Genomic DNA, 21,073 nt, shown 5'->3' with positions numbered 1-21,073 from the left:
GAATGACTTTCTTATTAAATATAAACATGTTTTTAATGTTAGATAACTAATAACTAGCTAGCTAGTAACTAGTTAACTTCATCATGTCTGTATACATTTTTATTGAAGCAAGCACATAGCCTACTAGTCCAGGCGTTTAAGGAAACAAGGGTGAACAAATTGCAACAGAATCAAACTCAACTGATTTTTTATCCTCAATATGTCCTGAGTAAGAAAGAAAAAAAAAAGCCCAGAAGAATCCCATTAGGGGAAATTTCTGAAAAAGACCCACATATATCCTATTCATACGCCTATTCATTAATTTTCTCACATGAATAGGGTAAAACGTTTAAACCTTTAGATATCACCATGAAAATTACTGAATTGATTACTTATATCAAGACAAACAAAAAATGTATAAACAATTTTTCTTAATTGTTTGTTAACATGGACAAATGGTGCATCTTTTCAGTACATCCTTGAGTTGCTCTTGGGGTCAGTCAGATCAGACCACAACATCAGAAAGTTACTATGTCTAATTTCGAAGCAATTGACGGTACAATTTTAGAAGAAATGGTACAGCACCTTAAAAAGTCAACCTGTGCCCTTGACACACTCCCCACTTCTTTTTTCAAATGTGTGTTTAACTGTTTAGAAGCACATCTCCTAGAAGTGATAAACTCTTCACTTCTCTATGGGACTTTTCCAAACTCCCTTTAAACCTGCAATAGTTAAGCCTCTCCTGAAGAAGAGAAATCTGGATAACTCCATATTGAGCAACTACAGACCAATCTCAAATCTCCCCTTCATAGGAAAGAACATTGAAAAAGTTGTTTTCAGTCAGCTGAACAAATTATTAAAACTCAAACGGATACTTTGACTTTTTTTATCTGGTTTCCATCCACATCACAGCACAGAGACAGCGCTCATAAAGATTATAAATGATATTTGCTTAAATACTGATACAGGCAAAACATCAATTCTGGTTCTACTGGACCTCAGTGCTGCATTCGACACTGTTGACCACACCATACTTCTAGACAGGCTGGAAAACTGGGTCGGGCTTTCTGGGATGGTCCTCAAATTGTTCAGATCATACTTAGAAGGGAGAGGTTATTATGTGAGTATAGGTAACGTCTCGGTTACGTATGTAACCCTCGTTCCCTGGGGAGGGAACGGAGACGTAACGTCAGTGACTGACGAATGGTGGTTTTGCTTAGAAGCCTGTCATCTCCGAGACTAGAAAGCGTCCAATGGCAGTGCCAATGCCATGGGCATGCGAGATTTGCATGCGTAACTCCGCCTACCCACGTGGGTATATAAGGAAGTAGCTGGCATCATCGCATTATGTTTTACCTGCTGAGGAGCCAAGTTGAACTCCGTTCCAGCGGTACAGCGGATGTGGCAACGGGACGTTACGTCTCCGTTCCCTCCTCAGGGAACGAGGGTTACATACGTAACCGAGACGTTCCCTTTCGTTCAGTCACTCCGACGTAACGTCAGTGACTGACGAATGGGGGTCCCAATGCAATAACGCCACTCGGCTGTCTTCCAGTGCCCTGCGCAAGCGGGAGAACCCTGATGCAAGTTAGGATGGTCAAAGGCCTCTACTTAACGCAGGAATACCAAGGTACACTGGGAGGCATATTCCAGGAGGAGATATGCGCCAAGATGCCTACCCGTAGGGAGGACTTAGGGATACACGTATGACCACGGGGGGCTGCATACGGAAGATCACTGGGGTACCAGCCGAAGGTGGATTTTTAACCCCAGGAGGTGGCAAGGTTGCCAAGGGAATACACCCGCTCAGGGAGGCTTACGGTGGAAATACACATGTGGGGGTCGCCGGAGGGGAACCATGCACATGGGGCACCTGGCCGGACACGAGTGTCTGGGCTAAGGGCAGACTTACTGGCGTCGGCGTCGTCAGTGCTGGAGGAGCTCAGGGCTCTCGGGGAACTCACCTGAGAAGAATATCGCACGTATCCAGTCCGTGGAGTGGAATGGCGAGCAAGCGAAGACACCTGAGCCAATCCATTACCGGCCACTTGTAGAGGCGAGTACATAGTCGGATACAGGCTCCACTCGGAGGTTATAAAACCTGGCGAATGTGTTTGGTGTCGCCCAGCCTGCAGCTCTGCAGATGTCTGTCAGCGGAGCTCCATGTGCTAAAGCCCAAGAGGAGGCCACACTCCGGGTGGAATGGGCCCTGACCCCAAGGGGACATGGGCATCCCTGCTGCTGGTAAGCCAAAACAATGGTGTCCACTATCCAGTGAGACAGCCTTTGCTTTGAGAGAGCCTTCCCTTTCAGCTTCCCACCATAACAGACAAAGAGCTGGTCTGAGGTCCTGAAACACTGCGTCCTGTCTACGTAAGCGCGAAGGGCGCGTACTGGACAGAGCAGTGCCAAGGCTGGGTCTGCCTCCTCCAAAGGCAGCGCTTGCAGGTTCACCACCTGGTCTCTGAACGGAGTGGTGGGAACCTTGGGCACATATCCAGGCCGGGGTCTCAGGATCACGTGAGAGTCGGCCGGCCCGAATTCCAGGCACGCTTCGTCAACCGAAAATGCCTGCAGGTCCCCTACCCTCTTGATGGAGGCCAGTGCGGTCAGGAGTGCTGTCTTCATAGACAAGAACTTAACATCTACTGACCGCAAAGGCTCAAATGGGGCCCTCTGCAGAGCACTTAGAACTACTGAGAGGTCCCAAGAGGGTACGAGAGGAGCACGAGGAGGATGTAGTCTCCTCGCACCCCTCAGGAACCTGATGACCAGGTCGTGCTTACTTACCATTTTCCCGTCCAGGAGGTCATGGTAGGCGGCGATAGCGGCCACATAAACCTTCAGGGTGGATGGAGACAGCCTTCGATCCAACCCTTCCTGGAGGAAAGAGAGCACAGACCCGATCGGGCATTTCCAGGGGTCTTCTTGGCGAGAAGAGCACCAATTGACGAAGAGGTTCCACTTCAACGCATAGGCCTGTCTCGTGGACTCGGCCCGAGCGGAAGTGATGGTAGCCACCACCGGAGGTGGTAGGGTACTCAAACCTGCCGCGTCCCGTCCAGGAGCCACACGTGGAGGTTCCAAAGATCGGGACGCGGGTGCCACAGGGTGCCCCGTCTCTGAGAGAGTAGGTCTTGTCTCAGAGGAATTGGCCAGGGAGGGGCTGTCGCAAGGAGCACTAGTTCTGGGAACCAGGTCCGGCCGTGCCAGTACGGGGCGACCAAAATGACCTGCTCCTTGTCCTCCCTGACCTTGCACAGAACACGTGCAAGAAGGCTCACTGGGGGAAACGCATACTTGCGTAGGCCCCGCGGCCAGCTGTGCGCCAGTGCATCCGTGCCGAGCGTGCCCTCGGTCAGGGAATAGTACAGGCTGCAGTGGGACGAGTCGTGGGAGGCAAACAGATCTACCTGTGCGTCCCCGAACTGATCCCAAATCAGCTGGACCGACTGGGGATGGAGTCTCCACTCCCCAGGGATTGGCTGAACCCGTGAGAGCTCGTCGGCTGCACGGTTCAGGATCCCCGGGATATGGATATGGATATGGACAGCACGAAGGGACCTCAGGCGCTTCTGACTCCATAAAACGAGATGGCGGGCGAGTTGAGACATGCGGCGGGAGCGTAGACCGCCCTGGTGGTTGATGTACGCTACTACGGCCGTGTTGTCCGATCTGACTAGTACGTGTTGACCCTTCAGCAATGCTCGGAAGCGGTGCAGGGCGAACCGTACTGCCAGCAACTCGAGGCAATTGATATGCAGGCGGCTCTGGCTCTCTGAGCAAGAGCCGGCGGCAGCATGTCCATTGCACATGGCACCCCAACCCGTGGTGGACGCATCTGTTGACACAACAACATGCCGGGAAACTCGTTCTAAGGGCACTCCTGCCCGTAGAAAACTGAGGTTCGACCACTGGGTGAGTGTCTGTCTGCAGGCCTGAGTCACTGGGACCCGGAGCGTGCCAGACCGCCATGCCCATCTCGGGACTCGATCGCGAAGCCAGTGCTGAAGCGGTCTCATATGAAGCAATCCGAGCGGCGTTACCGCGGCTGCAGATGCCATATGCCCCAGGAGCCTCTGAAACAGTTTCAGTGGAACCGCACTCTTGCTCTCGATCTGCCTGAGGCAAGTCAGCAGCGACTGCGTGCGCAAGCCGGTAAGCTGCGCGCACATGGCGACCGAGTCGATCTCCATACCGAGAAAAGAGATCCTCTGCACGGGGCAGAGTTTTCTCTTCTCCCAGTTGACCCGAAGGCCCAAACGAGCTAAGTGGTGGAGAACCAGGTCTCTGTGTTCGCACACCCGGTCCCGAGAGTGGCCCAGTATGAGCCAGTCGTCGAGATAGTTCAGGATGCGAACCCCTTGTTGCCTGAGTGGCGCAAGGGCTGGCTCGACAATCTTCGTGAAGACGCGAGGGGACAGAGCTAGCCCGAATGGTAGTACAGCATACTGATATGCCCGCCCTTCGAACGCAAACCGTAGGAACGGTCTGTGTCGCGGAAGGATGGACACATGGAAGTACGCGTCCTTCAGGTCGATCGCTGCAAACCAATCGCATGGACGAACGCATTCGAAAAGGCGTTTCGCAGTCAACATCCTGAACGGAAGCCTGTAAAGGGATCGGTTGAGGACGCGAAGGTCCAGGATCGGTCGTAACCCACCGGATTTCTTCGGTACAATGAAGTAAGGGCTGTAGAAGCCGGACTTCATCTCGGCTGGAGGGACGAGCTCGACCGCACCCTTCGCCAGTAGGGTTGCGATCTCCGCACGCATGACTGGGGCATTGGACCCCACCTTGGTGTACCGGACACCCCGGAAGCGGGGAGGAGCTCGCGCGAACTGAATCGCGTAGCCGAGCCGGATGGTCCGTGCGACCCAGCGGGACAGTCCCGGCAGCTGTAGCCACGCTCCCAGGGAGTGTACCAACGGGGTCATGCGGAGCACCGGCGTACCCTCGGTGGGGCAGCGAGGCAGCGTTACCGGCCCGGACTCGGGTGGCGTAGCGGCCCGGTGTCGGGGCGGCGGTAACGGCTGCGCCCTGACAGAGGAGACCAGGGAAGGACTCGCGTTCCACTGGGGTCTGCTCTGAGAGGGGGCTGGCGACAGAGAGGGACGAGAGCGGCGTGGCCCGGGGGCGGCGCACACTGCCGTCACCGGTCTCTGGGTGCTCAGAGATGGGTTTGTCAGTTCTTTCTTTAACCACATTAGGGTGCTGCCACCCCGGGGGGTGGCAGCGGAACGAAAGATTCTCCCCCGGCCCTCCACCGGGGGAAGGAGCGGCCCTGCTGCCGTCTCCTGGAAAGAACTGCCCATCTCTGAGCTGTCCGCGTCAGGAGCGCCGCTTGGCCTGGCGTTTAGCGGGCCGCGGGGCTGGCGCGGACTGGGGCGGCTTCTTGCGGCGCGCTCCGCGGCGCAGCCCGGGTGAAGGCTGCTGCTGTGGCCGCGCGGGAGCGGGGGGGACCGCAGGAGGCCGCCCTCGCCGGCGAGGCAGCTGAGGCGACTGTGCCAGCGGCGCTTGGGGTGCAGCAGCGGGCCGCCGGGGCAGTATGTGCTTTATAGCCTCAGTCTGCTTCTGGGTGGCAGAGAACTGTTGGGCGAAGCTCTCGACCGCACCGCCGAATAACCCAGCCTGGGATATGGGGGCGTCGAGGAAACGAGTCCGCTCGGCGTCCCGCATATCGGCCAGGTTGAGCCATAAGTGTCTCTCCTGGACCACACATGTGGACATCACCCGGCCCAGGGAGCGTGCGGTAACCTTCGTCGCTCGGAGAGCGAGGTCGGTCGCGGCACGCAGCTCATCTCTGAGCCCTGGGTCGGCTCCACCCTCGTGCATGTCGCACAGCAACTTGGCCTGGTAGGCCTGGAGGGTTGCCATGGCATGCAGAGAAGCGGCGGTAGGTCTTCGACACCATGGAAGATGTGAATCTACAGGCCTTGGAGGGGTGCTTAGGATCGCCACGCCAGGAGGAAGCGCTCTGGGGACACAGTTGCATCGCCACAGAGCGCTCCACCGGGGGGACCCCAGTGTACCCTCTAGCCGCCGCCCCATCGAGGGCGGAGAAGGCGGAAGAGGTTGCCAAACGCTTGCGAGAAGACACGGGGGCCCTCCACGAGTGCGCAACCTCCTCATGCACTTCCGGGAAGAAAGGAATTGGGGGCACGGCAGGACGGCTGTCCTGTCGTGGCGCACCCAAAAACCAATCGTCTAGCCGCGAACACTCCGGCCGGGGTGGAGGGTTCCACTCCAGACCGAGCGCCGCGGCCGCCCGGGCAAGCATGGCTGTCAGCTCCGGGTCCGACTCGGACAATGCTGGCGCGGCCGGAGGCGGCAGCACAGCCGAATCCTCATCCTCGGAGGACTCTAGCCCACCTTGTGATGCGGTTACCGACATCTCGTCCTCCTCTGGAGCGCCGAACGAAACCCGCGGACCGGCCGAGACCGAGGCCGCGGGCTCCATCACAACGCTCGCGGGTACCGGTGCAACAGAGGGGGGTGTGGGCCGAGGCATGAGCGTCGGAGCTGTATTCCACACCATCACCCTCAGGTCACCCTGGCCACCAGCCGAAGAGACGCCCCGCGGACCGGATGAGACCGAGGCCGCGGACACGTCAGATCGGGGGGTGACGGAGGGGACTCTCACTCCGGCGGCCGCACGGAGATCATTGAGTCTCGACCGCAACACGGAGATGGCCATGTTCCCGCAGTGAGAACATGACTCATCCACAAGCGCCGCCTGAGCATGCTGGAAGCCCAAGCATGCCAGACAGTGCGAGTGCCCATCAGTGGAGTGTAAAGACCGACCACACCCAGAAGCACACGGGCGAGACATCCTGAAAAGGACGTGCCACGTGTGAGCTCTTTTGTGAGAGGATTAACCTCGCAGTCGATGCCGAAGCGCCCAGGGGACCACACACCAACTGGAAACCAATCGTATGACCAGCAGGCAGGAAGTATGTGACCGCTGGAACGCGCCGAACACCAACACCGACTGGAAGATCCTGATCGTCTCGAAGAACTGACTTAACTCAGAAGGCTTATAGGAGTGAAAGGTATGTAACCCTTGGCTCCGAAGCATTAAAACATAATGCGATGATGCCAGCTACTTCCTTATATACCCACGTGGGTAGGCGGAGTTACGCATGCAAATCTCGCATGCCCATGGCATTGGCACTGCCATTGGGCGCTTTCTAGTCTCGGAGATGACAGGCTTCTAAGCGAAACCCCCATTCGTCAGTCACTGACGTTACGTCGGAGTGACTGAACGAAAGGGAACTATAAGTCTGAGTGGACCTCCATGACATGCGGAGTCCCACGAGGGTCAATTCTAGCACCACTCCTGTTTAACCTGTATATGCTGCCACTGAGCCAAATAATAAAAAAAGAACAATATTGCTTACCACAGCTATGCGGACGATACCCAGATCTACCTAGCACTATCACCTAATGACTACAGCCCGATTGACTCGCTGTGCAAATGCATTGATGAAGTTAACAACTGGATGTGCCAAAACTATCTTCAGTTAAACAAAGACAAAACTGAAATCACTACATTTGGAAACAAAGATGAAATTCTCAAGGTGAACGCATATCTTGAGGCTAAAGGCCTGATAACAAAAAATCAAGTCAGGAATCTTGGAGTGATTTTGGAGTCAGAATCGAGTTTCAGTAGTCATGTCAAAGCAATAACTAAATCAGCAAAATATATAGATATAATCATACAGAAAGCTGCTGCCAGAATTCTGAGCAGAACCAGAAAATATAACCATATCACACCAGTCCTCAGGTCTTTACACTGGCTTCCAGTTACATTTAGGATTGATTTTAAAGTACTATTACTTGTTTATAAATCTCTCAAAGAGCTAGGACCTCAATACATTGCAGATATGCTGATTAAATACAAACCCAACAGATCACTCAGATCAGCAGGATCAAGTCAGTTAGAAATACCAAGAGTTCACTCAAAGCAAGGAGAGTCTGCTTTTAGCTATTATGCCAGCCGCAGTTGGAACCAGCATCCTGAACAGATCAGATGTGCTCCAGCAGTAGCCACATTCAAATCCAGACTCAAAACACATCTGTTCAGCTGTGCATTTACTGAATGAGCTCTGAGCACTGTACGTCCGACTGATCGCACCTCATCTATGCATCATCTGTTTATTCTTTTATAACTGTTTTAGTTTACCTTTGTTCTTATCTTTGGTTATTGTTATTTTATATATACACTCACCTAAAGGATTATTAGGAACACTTGTTCAATTTCTCATTAATGCTCTAATCAGCCAATCACATGGCAGTTCTTCAGTGCATTTAGGGGTGTGGTCCTGGTCAAGACAATCTCCTAAACTCCAAACTGAATGTCAGAATGGGAAGAAAGGTGATTTAAGCAGTTTTGAGCGTGGCATGGTTGTTTGTGCCAGACGGGCCGGTCTGAGTATTTCACAATCTGCTCAGTTACTGGAATTTTTACACACAACCATTTCTAGGGTTTACAAAGAATGGTGTGAAAAGGGAAAAGACATCCAGTATGCAGCAGTCCTGTGGGAGAAAATGCCTTGTTGATGCTCGAGGTCAGAGGAGAATGGGCCGACTGATTCAAGGTGATAGAAGAGCAACTTTGACTGAAATAACCACTCGTTACCGTACTAAAATGGCCGCCACAGTCACCAGATCTCAACCCAATAGAGCATCTTTGGGATGTGGTGGAACGGGAGCTTCGTGCCCTGGATGTGCATCCCACAAATCTCCATCAACTGCAAGATGCTCTCCTATCAATATGGGCCAACATTTCTAAAGAATGCTTTCAGCAGCTTGTTGATCAATGCCACGCAGAATTAAGGCAGTTCTGAAGGCGAAAGGGGCTCAAACACAGTATTAGTATGGTGTTCATAAGCCTTTAGGTGAGTGTATATATCATCATTTTATTCTTTTTAATTCTCTTTGCAACTGTATATTTCTACTTCTTATGCATCTGTTGATTATTATTTTTGGTTAGCGCTGTCTGACTGGAAGAGATTGGAAAAGGAGAGCAGTGTACTTCACTTCTTTCTGCTTGTGGTAGCAGAGAGTGTAAAGAAGCGAACTCAAGAAAGGGGAGGCCCTGCGGCGCAAAGGTAACGTCCCCTACAGGAGCCCGTCTTGGACCGATTTGTAAAGTCCAGGAGACATTGTGAACCAGCTCCATCTCCTCCATCTCAGACAGGGATACCAGAATTTAGAATCAGGCAGATAGGGATCTATTTATCACCTTTATATGTTAATTGTATTATTATTTTTTATTTCTCTTTACAGCCATATTAATTGTCCTTGTTTTTATTTTAATTCTTACACATGGTATTCTTATTTCTTATGCATATGTTATCACTATTTTAATTAATTCTTTATGTAAAGCACTTTGAATTGCCATTGTGTATGAAATGTGCTATACAAATAAAACTGTCTCGCCTTGTCTACAGATGTGCTACATTTACATTTACATTTAATCATTTAGCAGACGCTTTTATCCAAAGCAACTTACAAAAAAGGGGAGAGTAATAGAAGCAACGAAACAGACAAGGCCAACAACCTGTAAGAGCTGTAAGAAATCTCAATTAATTAGCACAATACACAACCTTTTTTTTTTTTTTTTTAAGACATCTACAACAAAAACTCACGTACGCAATATGGGGCGGCAGTGGCTCAGTGGTTCATGTAGGTTGTCTACAAACCAGAAGGTTGGTGGTTCAATCCCCGGTTCCACCTGACCAAGTGTCGAAGTGTCCATGAGCAAGACACCTAACCCCAGCTGCTCCCGACGAGCTGATGGCGCCTTACATGGCTGACATCGCCGTCGGTGTATGAATGGGTGAATGTGAGGCAAAAATGTAAAGCGCTTTGGATAAAAGCGCTATATAAATGCAGTCCATTTACCATTTACCATTTACCAAAATGCCGAACACTGGATTTTGATAGCAATGATAACAACCCATTAGGACTAAGGCTGTTGCCCCAGCTGTTGTCGTTAATGCAGATTCAGTGGCCCAATGGGTTGGTTTTGTATGGCATTCTAGCTAAACGCGCAGCAATAGCCATCTACAACAAAACTCACGTACGCAAAATACAGAACACTGTGCTAATTTGCATTATTGGGTACAGCGTTTTTAAAACATTCAGGCAGTCATTAATTCAAGGTCCACTTAACTGTCAACTTTCGGATGAGATACATTTGATTATTCATTAATAAAACATACCTGGTGATCAACTACAATTTATTGGGAACATCTGGGTGTGTGTTGAGCTGTTGTAAAACTATTTTTGGTGAAACGATGTCAAGTTTAGGATTAGAGAATAGTTTCATTAGATAGCTAACACGGCAAGCAGCACCAAATAACTTGTTAGCTGTCTTAAGATATGGATACATGGATTGTTGTAGGAATTACACAGCCATATAAGCCATTTAATTAAAGTCATTACTCTCAAGTAAGGGATAATGTATAGCGAGGCAGTTGTTATAGCAAATATTAACCCCTTCAGGCTGATTCAAGCCCCCTCAATGACTGAATGAATCTCTGAATGTTTTAAAAACGCTGTACGCAATGTTTAGATCTGTTGTGGTATTTATTCAAATTAGCACATCTCTAATTAGATTATACCCCGTTTGTCCATTTTAACAAAAAAAAAAAAAAAAAAAAAAAAACTTGTAATACATTTTTTTTTGTCTTGATATAAGTAATCAATTCAGTAATTTTCATGGTGATATCTAAAGGTTTAAACGTTTTACCCTATTCATGTGAGAAAATTAATGAATAGGCGTATGAATAGAATATATGTGGGTCTTTTTCAGAAATTTCCCCTAATGGGATTCTTCTGGGCTTTTTTTTCTTTCTTTCTTACTCAGGACATATTGAGGATACAAAATCAGTTGAGTTTGATTCTGTTGCAATTTGTTCACCCTTGTTTCCTTAAACGCCTGGACTAGTAGGCTATGTGCTTGCTTCAATAAAAATTTATACAGATATGATGAAGCTAACTAGTTACTAGCTAGCTAGTTATTAGTTATCTAACATTAAAAACATGTTTCTATTTAATAAGAAAGTAATTCGAACCTCAAAGTGAAAGAACCTGTCACCTCTGACCTTTAACAGCGGTCACAGCTCCTGGTGCAGATGGGATGTGTTGTTGCAGGAACTGAATTTGCTATAGGCTACTCCTGACTGGTCGAAATCTCATGCTACTTAGGACAAATGTAATGTACAGAAGTAGCTGCACTGCTTAAATACAAAATTAAAGTTTTAGAAGGAAAATATAATTAAAAAGTCACTCTGATGACATAATTTTTTTGGGAAATGTGAAATTTACCCCCAGTTGTCATAGTATGGGGAAATATTTAGTTTTTTTAAACCTGAAACCAATTTTATTGGATTCCCTGAGCCCAAAAATGTACACTTTGACACCAAATTTGTCATTATAGCGATAACAGAAGCAAAGATATGGGCTCTAGAGTATTTTCGGCACATTGGCGGCCATTTTTGAAAAAAACTGTTTATTTCTGATAAAAAGTGTGATCTCACTTGTGTCTTAGGATAAATTTATTTGTATGACCCTAAGGTACTTCCATACCAAAGGGGACCTTTGCATCATGACTTGAAGTCAAAAGTCACTTAACCTCCCTACTATAAAGCACTGTTTGTAGATATGTATCTTTATGTTTAATTAATTTGTCCTATTCTAACAATAGCCTATTGTCATTTGTTTATAAGTATATATTTTATTACTGACCAGTTCACTTGATTACTTGAAACCGTTTTACTTATATTAAGCAATTGCTTATTGCTGTGGGTTACTTGTTAGATTTTAATTATATTTCTCACCCCAAGCGATCATGTTTTTAAAGATAGATAGCCCACCACTAGACCAGCCTTTTTTTCTTTTCTTTTTTTTTTGTAATACCAAACAAGATTCATGCATTTTGTTTGTTTTATTGCCATGTGTGACTATTGTTATGGTTAATGTGGCATTCTAATTATGACAAAAATGTAAATGTTAACTTTAGCTAAATAGTTAGGCCTACTACACTACTGTATTTAAATGTTGGTCATTATGGTGATACTTGGAGAGAAAAATATTTTATGAGGTGGTACTTGATGTAAAAAGTTTGAGAACCACTGTCATAGACGATTAACCCGGCAATAATCAGCAGCAAACTCCGTCAGCATGAATTCAAAGCATTGAGGATATTTGTAACGATGAGTCCACAGGTTGAGGATTCAAATGCAATTTTATTGAGACAACAGTCCACAATCGAAGTCTAGAGTACAGGCAAGATCAACATACATGTAGGCAGTCCAAACAAACAAACACAACAAGGCAGGGAACGTAGGCAAGAGTGCAGTCCAGAAACAAGCAGGTGATCAAAAACCAAGAGGCATGAAACCATGATAGAACGCTCAGAATTGTAGTGGTTACACTTTACAAGACTTTGCCGTGAATGGCAGAGTGAACATGCCCTGCGTCCCAATTCGCATACTATCCATCCTAAATAGTATTCGAAAATAGAATTAGTATGTCCCAAATCGTAGTATGTTGAAAAGAGTATTCCAAAGATTCCCGTATGGTTTACTATTTCCGGTCCGAATTTGAAGTAATGGATCAATGGGCACTCTAACGGCTGATATTGCCCACAACCCATTGCGAGTTGGACGAGGATTCGATTGGAACTACTAACGCGGATAAAAAGCGTTAAAAAACGACAAACATGACGGATGTGCGAGTCAGATGGTTAAGTAGAGAAGTTTAGATAAAGGGGTTGGAGTGACCAACTATCAATATTTAACCTGACAAAAATGTATTTATTCAGTGTTGTCCACATTATATTTCACCTGCAGCCAGAGATGCTCACAAGTCTCTAAGCTAGAGTCCAAGTCAAGTCTCAAGTCTCTGGGCTCTGGGCTCGAGTCCAAGTCAAGTCTCAAGTCTCTTTATTATAATAAGTCTGTTGCATCACGTACGGCGACCCATCCAGGCTGTGTAGAACACTGCAAAGCTATATAAGTAATTCAAGGCATGTAATGTGTTATTTTGACACCTATCTCTATTAACATACCGTATCAACTTTGATTTTGTTATATAAATTTAAATAGGGGATTGCAACATGACAAAAACACCAAGAATGCTTTACCTTTAAGATAATATCTGCATTTTGCCTTAGCATAAACGCACCTATACAGTCAGACCAAAAATGTATGTTCTAAAGAAAAAGTACTCCCTTGTCTGTTCCTGAATTATATGATAATGCGGACCTGTGAGAGCACCAGCACCACAACATACTTGGAGGAGGTCCATATTCCACGAGTAGGAATATAGCGTGGCCCCTTTAAGACCTGCGAGTTTCTCCACTGAACTGCCGGTATGTGTGTGTCTGTGCGCCGAACTGTGCCGTGATTCATGCGAACAGTGTGAGTAAGGCACTGCAAGCGTGCCGTGAGCGTCTCTGCTGCGTGGTGTGTCCGTTTTTATTTCGGCTCCCATGTTAACCGGTTAGAGCTTGCATACCGCCGGCAACGCGTGCATGCTTCAAATAGAAGAGACGCCTATTTTTCACGCGACACGCGAGCGTGTTGGAAGCATTTCTAGGCAAAATAGCATGTTTATTTGCCATTTTGAAACGAATACATATTAATAAATGTCATTTTCATGTTTGAAAGTCTGTAGGTTAACATAAATGCAGATATAGGCCTAATTGTAATAATAAAAAACAACATAATTATCAATTTTGAAATATTAAACCTGTCAATACGGAACGAAATATTCTGTTGCCTATTTTGCCGTCAATACCATAGATATATGGTCAATAGGCTACTGCAGACGTTGTCTTTGCTGTATCAATAGGCAATATATTTATATTTAACATGAAGTATAGGGCATTCCTGTACATTATTAGCAGCAGCAGCAGCAGCAGCGCCGCGTCAGACACACTTCTGGTGTGGAAAGACGGAGAAAACGGCAGGCAGCCGCCTCGCGGCTGACACGTAGCAGAAACGCCACGTTTCTGTCCAGTGTGTCTCCAGCCTAAGGCCGGGGACACACTGCAAGCGTGTCGTGAGCGTCTCGGCTGCGTGGCGTGTCCGTTTTAATTTCGGCTCCCATGTTAAGCTGTTAGCGCTTACATACTGCCTGCGTCAGCCGCGCGGCTCACGCGCGGTCCGAGCCGCGCGGAAAACGCGTGCATGCTTCAAATAGAACAGACGCCTATTTTTCACGCGACACGCGAGCGTGTTGGAAGCGTTTCTAGGCAAAATAGCATAGGAAAAGATGTTTATATGCCATTTTGACATGAATACATATTAATAAATGACATTTTCATGTTTGAAAGTCTTTAGGTTAACATAAATGCAGATATAGGCCTACTTGTAATAATAAAAAACAACATAATTATCGATTTTGAAATATTAAACCTGTCAATACAGAACAAAATATTCTGTAGCCTATTTTGCCGTCAATGCCAAATATATGTATGGTCAATAGGCTACTGCCGACGTTGTCTTTGCTGTATCAATAGGCAATATATTTATATTTAACATGAAGTATAGGGCTTCCCAGCAGCAGCAGCGCCGCGTCAGACACGCTTCTGGTGTGCAAAGACAGAGAAAACGCTGCGCAGCCGCCCCGCGGCTGACACGCAGCAGAAACGCCACGCTTGCAGTGTGTCTCCGGCCTAACACTGACTCGGGAGCGCTCTTGTTCAGAAAACTAACCTGCGTATTCATTTTAGCCGATTTAATGTATTAAGTTCAATAAAACACATGCACTGTAAGCGGTTATGGTGTTAATGATTTACCTCAGACATGAGAGAGAGTGAGCTTCAGTGCATCCCGCTCGGATGGCAGAGAATGCGCTCAGTGAAAAAACGCCCTTTTCGATCTGGAGTCTAATAAAAGTTAAGTAGAAAATATTGTATCTTATGTAGGCTATAACTGCACTTGTTTCAGAGTAATGTTATTGTTAACCCTTTTCTTCCCCTGTATTAATTTATTATTTGCTGCTGCTGCATTACTAGCCCACGTCTATGGCTGATCTCAATTTGGGCCACAGATCAAACAGAAAATGTGCACTGTGTTAATAAAATTAGTGCCGTTAAAATGAATTTGCGTTAACGCGCATTAATTTTGACTGCCCTACTAAAAATAAACATTGTTCACAGCTCGAGTCCAAGTCAAGTCTGAAGTCTTTCAAGGACGAGTCTCAAGTCGAGACTGAAGTCACTGTGTGTGCGACTTAAGTCGCACTCGAGTCCGAGTCTCAAACTCGAGTCCCCATCTCTGCCTGCAGCAGCATTTTGAATTTTTTTTAATGACACATTTGGCCATTAACTTTTAAATGCATCATTATATTTAATCTGCAAACACACCAGGAGAGTCTCTGACCCACAAAGATTTTTATATGATATAAAATATATTTGACGTATTTTGCTGTAAAAATACATTTGTTTTTATTAAATGTTGCCAATATGTTCATGTTGTACCTTTCACCATTTATCCAAATAGACAAAAAAATATGTTTTGTGTCTGTAGAAGCTGCTTTTTAACTTAAATAGCAAATTACTACCATAATTGAGGATAAAACGTTCCCTTTAGAATAGGGGGTCAAATTGCTTTTATTAGTACTGTATTAATGGCTTAATTATTGGCTTATTCTGGTTAGTATACTTGAATATCATTCAATAAGTGCCATAATTGATGAGGATAAAACTTTCACTTTAGAATAGGGGGTCAAATTTGCTTTATTACACTATTTTAGCCATTTATAATGGCACAATCAGCAGTAATAAAAGATAACTACTAGCTTATTGTTTAGTTAACTTAACAGAATGGCACAGAAATATAATTACATCACTACACAAAAATAAAATATTGCTTATTAAGTTGTAAATAATGGCTAATATGCCCTTTCTATTATGGTAAGTTAATCATTAATTACTATTGTGTCCATGCTTAACTAGTGCATAATTGTGAACAAGCAAATCATTAATTACTAGTTTAACTAATGCATAATTTTGGACCCTTAAAGTGTTAAATTAATCAATAATTACTTAATTACTTGTGTTCGTTCTTAACTAATACTTAATTGTGAACAAGTTAATCATTAATTAATTCTTAACTAGTGAATTATTCTGGACCCTTAAAATAAAGTGTTATCAAAAAACGGTACATTTTAAATCTGCCTACCACTATCTGGTTGGGTCAGACAAAATGACTAAAGAACCCGATCTGATAAGTAGGAGAGTGGTGTTCAAATGGCTCAAATAGCATATTGGATATGCACCGCCGTTTTGCTGTGACTTTGTTTGTAACTATTTTCTTTGGTGGCAATTTGAACACATTGTTTGTATTACTAATGATTCATTAAGGTGGTTTTAGTTTTATATTTAATGTAGCCTATAATTTCATTTTTAAATCATTTAATATAGGCCTATCAATATTCAACCAAACAAAACATTACTCTCGTAGCATTTTGGCAGAGGCTGTTCTAGGTGTGCAAATAGATTATCATACTGTAGGTTTATTAAGTACCTGTTTGACACTTTATTTTTATTTAAAATAAAATGTGTCTCCAAGCTGATAAATGAAATGTTGGGTGAAGAAAAGGATTGCGAAATGGAGACTGGAACTGAGGTTGCTTGTTTTAAAAGCTAAAACTAAAACCACCTTAATGAATCATTAGTAATTCAAACAATGTGTTCAAATTGTCACAAAAGAAAAAAACTTACAAAGTCACAGCAAAACGGCGGTGCATATCCAAAATGCTATTTTAGCCATTTGAACACTACTTTCCTACTTATCAGATCGGGTTCTTTAGTCATTTTGTCTGACCCAACCAAATAGTGGTAGGCATATTTAAACTGAAAAGGTTTTCTTTCTCCTTAATTGCACTAAATTACCCGGTAAAATAGACGGATCTAATATTTACAGATGCACATGTAAATCAACTTTCTCCTGCAGCAGCCAGCTGTGTAGTTTCTGTATATCTTGATTGACATATGTCTTTTCCAATCAGCGGTGTGGTACATTCCCTTTCCATTAAGAATGTGTCTTTCTAAATTTGTTTTGGGACTGGTAAAAGTGTTTTGCATCTTGTTAATTTGTTTTCTAAAATCTAAATTCGTTTCATCCTTGGTAAATTATGTTTTATGGTACACTGTCAGAAAAAAAGGTACACTGCTGTCACTGGGGCAGTACCCTAAGGTACAAAACTGAAAAGGTACGAATATGTACCTTTAAAGTACTACTATGTACCTTTAAAGTAATAATTTGCACTCTTAGGGTGCGTTCACACTTGGCATGTTTGGTTCGATTAAAACGAACCCTGGTGCGGTTGCTCGGTTAGTGCGGTTCATTTGAACATATGTGAACGCTGCCATCCGAACCCTGGTGCGCACCAAACAAGCGGACCGAGAGCGCTATAAAGACGGGTCTCGGTCCGCTTCCAAACGAACTCTGGTGCGGTTCGATTGATATATGAACGCAACACGGATCAAAGACATGCAAACGAACCAAAAACCGGAAGTATAATGTCACAAGATGCGACGCATAATGCAGCTGATTTGACGACGCGGAAAGATCGGTGTATCCAAAATGAGTAACTTTAACGTTAGAGGGCAAACGTGGAGCAACGAGGAAGTGCCTAATCAATAGGCTATTTGGTCAGACGATCATGTTTCGAAAATGCTAGAAAAAACACACAAAAAGCATACCTGGCTCTTCTCATCAAAGTTCCTGTGTTGCCCATTATTAGCAGGTACAGACGACAGAACGGCCGTCTCTTTTCTGCACAACGGAGGAAATCCTGCTGCTGTTTTGAATGTTTTGAGCATTTTATGAGCTCTTCATGAGTTCTCTGGTAAAAAAAAAATAATGCCGTACACGCATAAAATGATCGCGTTTGATCCAGCACACAGCGTTGTTTTGAATGTTATGAACATTTCATGAGCTCTTCATGAGTTCTCTGGTAAATAATAATGTCATATGTACACGCATAAAATGCCTGCGCGTGTAATCCGCACACAGCATTGTTTTGAATGTTCGGTAAACGAGCTCCTATGTCATATAAGTCGACCAATCAGGTTGTTACCGTCTCCCTATGCCTTTGGTTCGGTAACTTTAGGTTCGCTGTTAAAAATGCCTGTGTGAACGCTAAGCGGACCAGGACTATTATGTTTTGTTTTTGTTTTTTGGTCCGGACCAAACGAACCAAACTAACCGAACTACAAGTGTGAACGCACCCTTAAAGTACTTATATCTACCTTTTGAGGTACTTATAGGTACCATTTAGGGGTGAGTAAGGTACAAAGATGTACCTTTTCACTTTTGTAACTTAGGGTACCGCCCCAGTGACATCACTGTACCTTTTTTTCTGAGAGTGTAGGTAAAAATGTTTTTAAAAATGTAAATTTGTCTCAAGCTTTGTAAAAGTGTTTCGCACTTTGTAATGTTGTTTTGCACTACCTGGATAGCCAATGGTTTGGCTGTGGAAAGGAGACAAACTTATAATGAGCATACATTGATAATTTTGATAAAACTTTAGTGTGTTTGTTATAAAAGGCTGATCACATCCATGTCACTAATGTGAGTCAAAGTTTTAGCACCAGTGTTTGGCAGCAGGAAGTGTGTCACTTTTAAAAAGCTTTGAAATCCCGAATTACCTACTGCTTTTGACAAACACCAAGGTCGTGTTGTGATGTAATAGCTGTCCGAATCCACATCTCTGAGTTTTCAAGAATATATCACTTCAAAATTCACTGTTTATAATAATTTTTGACAACTGCATAGCACCATACGGTTGAGCTTTGCTGTTATATGGATGCATTTCTAGACTTGTATTTCTTTAAAATACTGGCTAGTATTTACAAGAGCAATATATTGCATCAACGCTCAAACAAATTAAAATAAAGGCATGTAAACATTTGAATTGGTCCGTTGTTTATAGCAGCATTTATTATCATACCAAGCATATGACATTTTATTTACAGCATAAAAATATGTTACGGACCGCATGAGCGGCGCGTTCCGATCACAAAACTCTCCCCTCCACTGTGGCGTGAATAAATCACAATCGAAATGCACGAGTTTTAGGTTTTATCCTATAGCTTTATCACTGAGGTGGCGTGGCCCGCACATTTATTTTGACAGATTTCCATGTGTGAAACCGGCGAAGGGCGCATGACATACGTCACAACCAAACGTTAGCAATTGGTTATGGCGGATCCAATAGTTTTAAACTTCAACAGAGTACCCACCTTTGCGGAAGTAAACACTTGTACACAATGACAACAGCACAGCGACGGTGAAGCAGCCAAGCAGGATGCCGCCGTGGAATATTACTCATTTGAATCAGCTATTTGTTTTAAGCGATTTGAACTTTTACCTATCATTAAAACCCAAGCAAAGAACAACACTCGGCTACCAAATGTGGATTAAACCGGCTACTTTGATGAGGAGGATGGGGAGTGTGATCATGTGCCAACACATCACAGCAGCTCTGTATCTGACCTTGCTGTGCTTATTTCCTCAGACTAGATCTGGTAATCATGTAAACAAAATACATGTAAATAAATAATTTGCGTAACTATGCTCAAGTCTGAAAATTTTCGAACACATCTGAAATGACTGAATTTGAATAAAGTTTGTAAGGCACAATTTCTCAAAGACTCATCCATATTATTTTATTGCAATACAAATGCTTTATAACGGGGGCAAATGCAATCAGAGCTTCATGTCTTCTGTTCGACCGTCAATCTGAGACGTTTCGGTCAGTCTGAGATGCTATTAAGTTTTTCAAATTTTGCAAAAATGTTGATGAAGTGGCGATGGACACCAGCTATTGTCATATTTCTTTTACAACAACGGCAAAAGTCGTCAGAAGCCTTTGCAACATCTTCCTCAAAATTACAAACAGAGAATTTCTGTTTCTCCGTCCCTCTGGATAGGCATCGTCCGTTGGTGACACCTTTGGAAATGATTTGTCTATGAAGCTTTGCCAGTAAACTCAGTTACTACTGAGAATGATCTGGTTTTAACCAGGCTAGATTTTTATGCAATTGTTCTGAAGATATGTATAAAGTGTTTTGGTATTTTAAGTGAATTTTGGTAATGAAATGTACTGCTGTGCCAAGCTGAAGGTTGGTAAAGAAAACACCAGATTTTAAAATAATTTTATAATAATTATCATTTTAATAATTATCATTATTCATTTTTTATTCTGCTTTTATGTTGTGTGAAACAGGTGAAAATTAAAAATTTGTTAAACTTGTTGTTGCAGCTGTTGACAGTGTTACATTACATTGCAGCATTTTCATATTTTTTACCTTTATTCCTTTGGCTTTAGTCTTAACAGGAAACCAAAAAGACTCAGAGTCAGACCCTGTTGAGGAAAGAATCCTTAACCAGATAGAGGAGGAGAAGAAAAAGTGTGTATCATTTTACTACCAAATATATAATATATTTTAATATAAAATATAAAAGAAATATATGTAAGTCAATATGCTAACCTTCTTTGACAATCCACAAGTCTCCATTAAAAGTTTTATGTTTATGTCTTCATGAAATATGTATTTTTTTCCTTATAGTTACAAGATCACATCTGGATATTTAAAAGGGTTGAGAACAGAGATTGAACATCTACAGCTGTTGCGTGAAAAGTCGAAAGTGAAACTCCAAAGGGACTTCGAGAATTGGTGGACCCAGGAGGGCTCTAGATTGCAGGTATTTTTGTTAACACTATATAGCACCATGTTCTGTTACTCCTTCAAGGTGTTATGAACTGGCTTTTTACATTTTTACTGTTGTCTGAGGTCAACTTATAACGTTTGAGCGGTTTTTACATTCAAAAACATCATAATAACCCTGTTAACTCACATCGTGGGTGGGGGTGGGGTGGGGGGTCTCCACTTTTTTATTTACTTTTGTTTTATGCAAACTATTCAATCAACTATCACAAACTATGCATCATTTGAAAGCTAAACACTCAAGAGTCATGTTCTAAACTTTTGAAGAAATAAATATACCAGAGAGGGAGGGGATAAATGAAATGCTGAATCACTAGCTATTTAAACATTAGTATA

General features: G+C 44.3%; 1 protein-coding gene across 1 annotated transcript in view; it reads left to right on the top strand.

The window, feature by feature from the left end:
• kif6 (kinesin family member 6) overlaps positions 1 to 21,073 on the top strand; it is a 340,398-nt gene that overhangs the window by 202,594 nt on the left and 116,731 nt on the right. Inside the window, exons 17-18 of the mRNA XM_067456029.1 lie at positions 20,338 to 20,419; positions 20,579 to 20,714. Of these exons, the coding sequence (XP_067312130.1) occupies positions 20,338 to 20,419; positions 20,579 to 20,714 (218 nt within the window). The remainder of the gene's footprint in view (positions 1 to 20,337; positions 20,420 to 20,578; positions 20,715 to 21,073) is intronic.

Source organism: Pseudorasbora parva, chromosome 10 (genome assembly GCF_024679245.1).
Source record: "Pseudorasbora parva isolate DD20220531a chromosome 10, ASM2467924v1, whole genome shotgun sequence".
Classification (NCBI taxonomy): domain Eukaryota; kingdom Metazoa; phylum Chordata; class Actinopteri; order Cypriniformes; family Gobionidae; genus Pseudorasbora; species Pseudorasbora parva.
The sequence above is the reverse complement of the archived record's forward strand: the minus strand, read 5'-3'. Positions and strand labels throughout refer to the sequence as shown.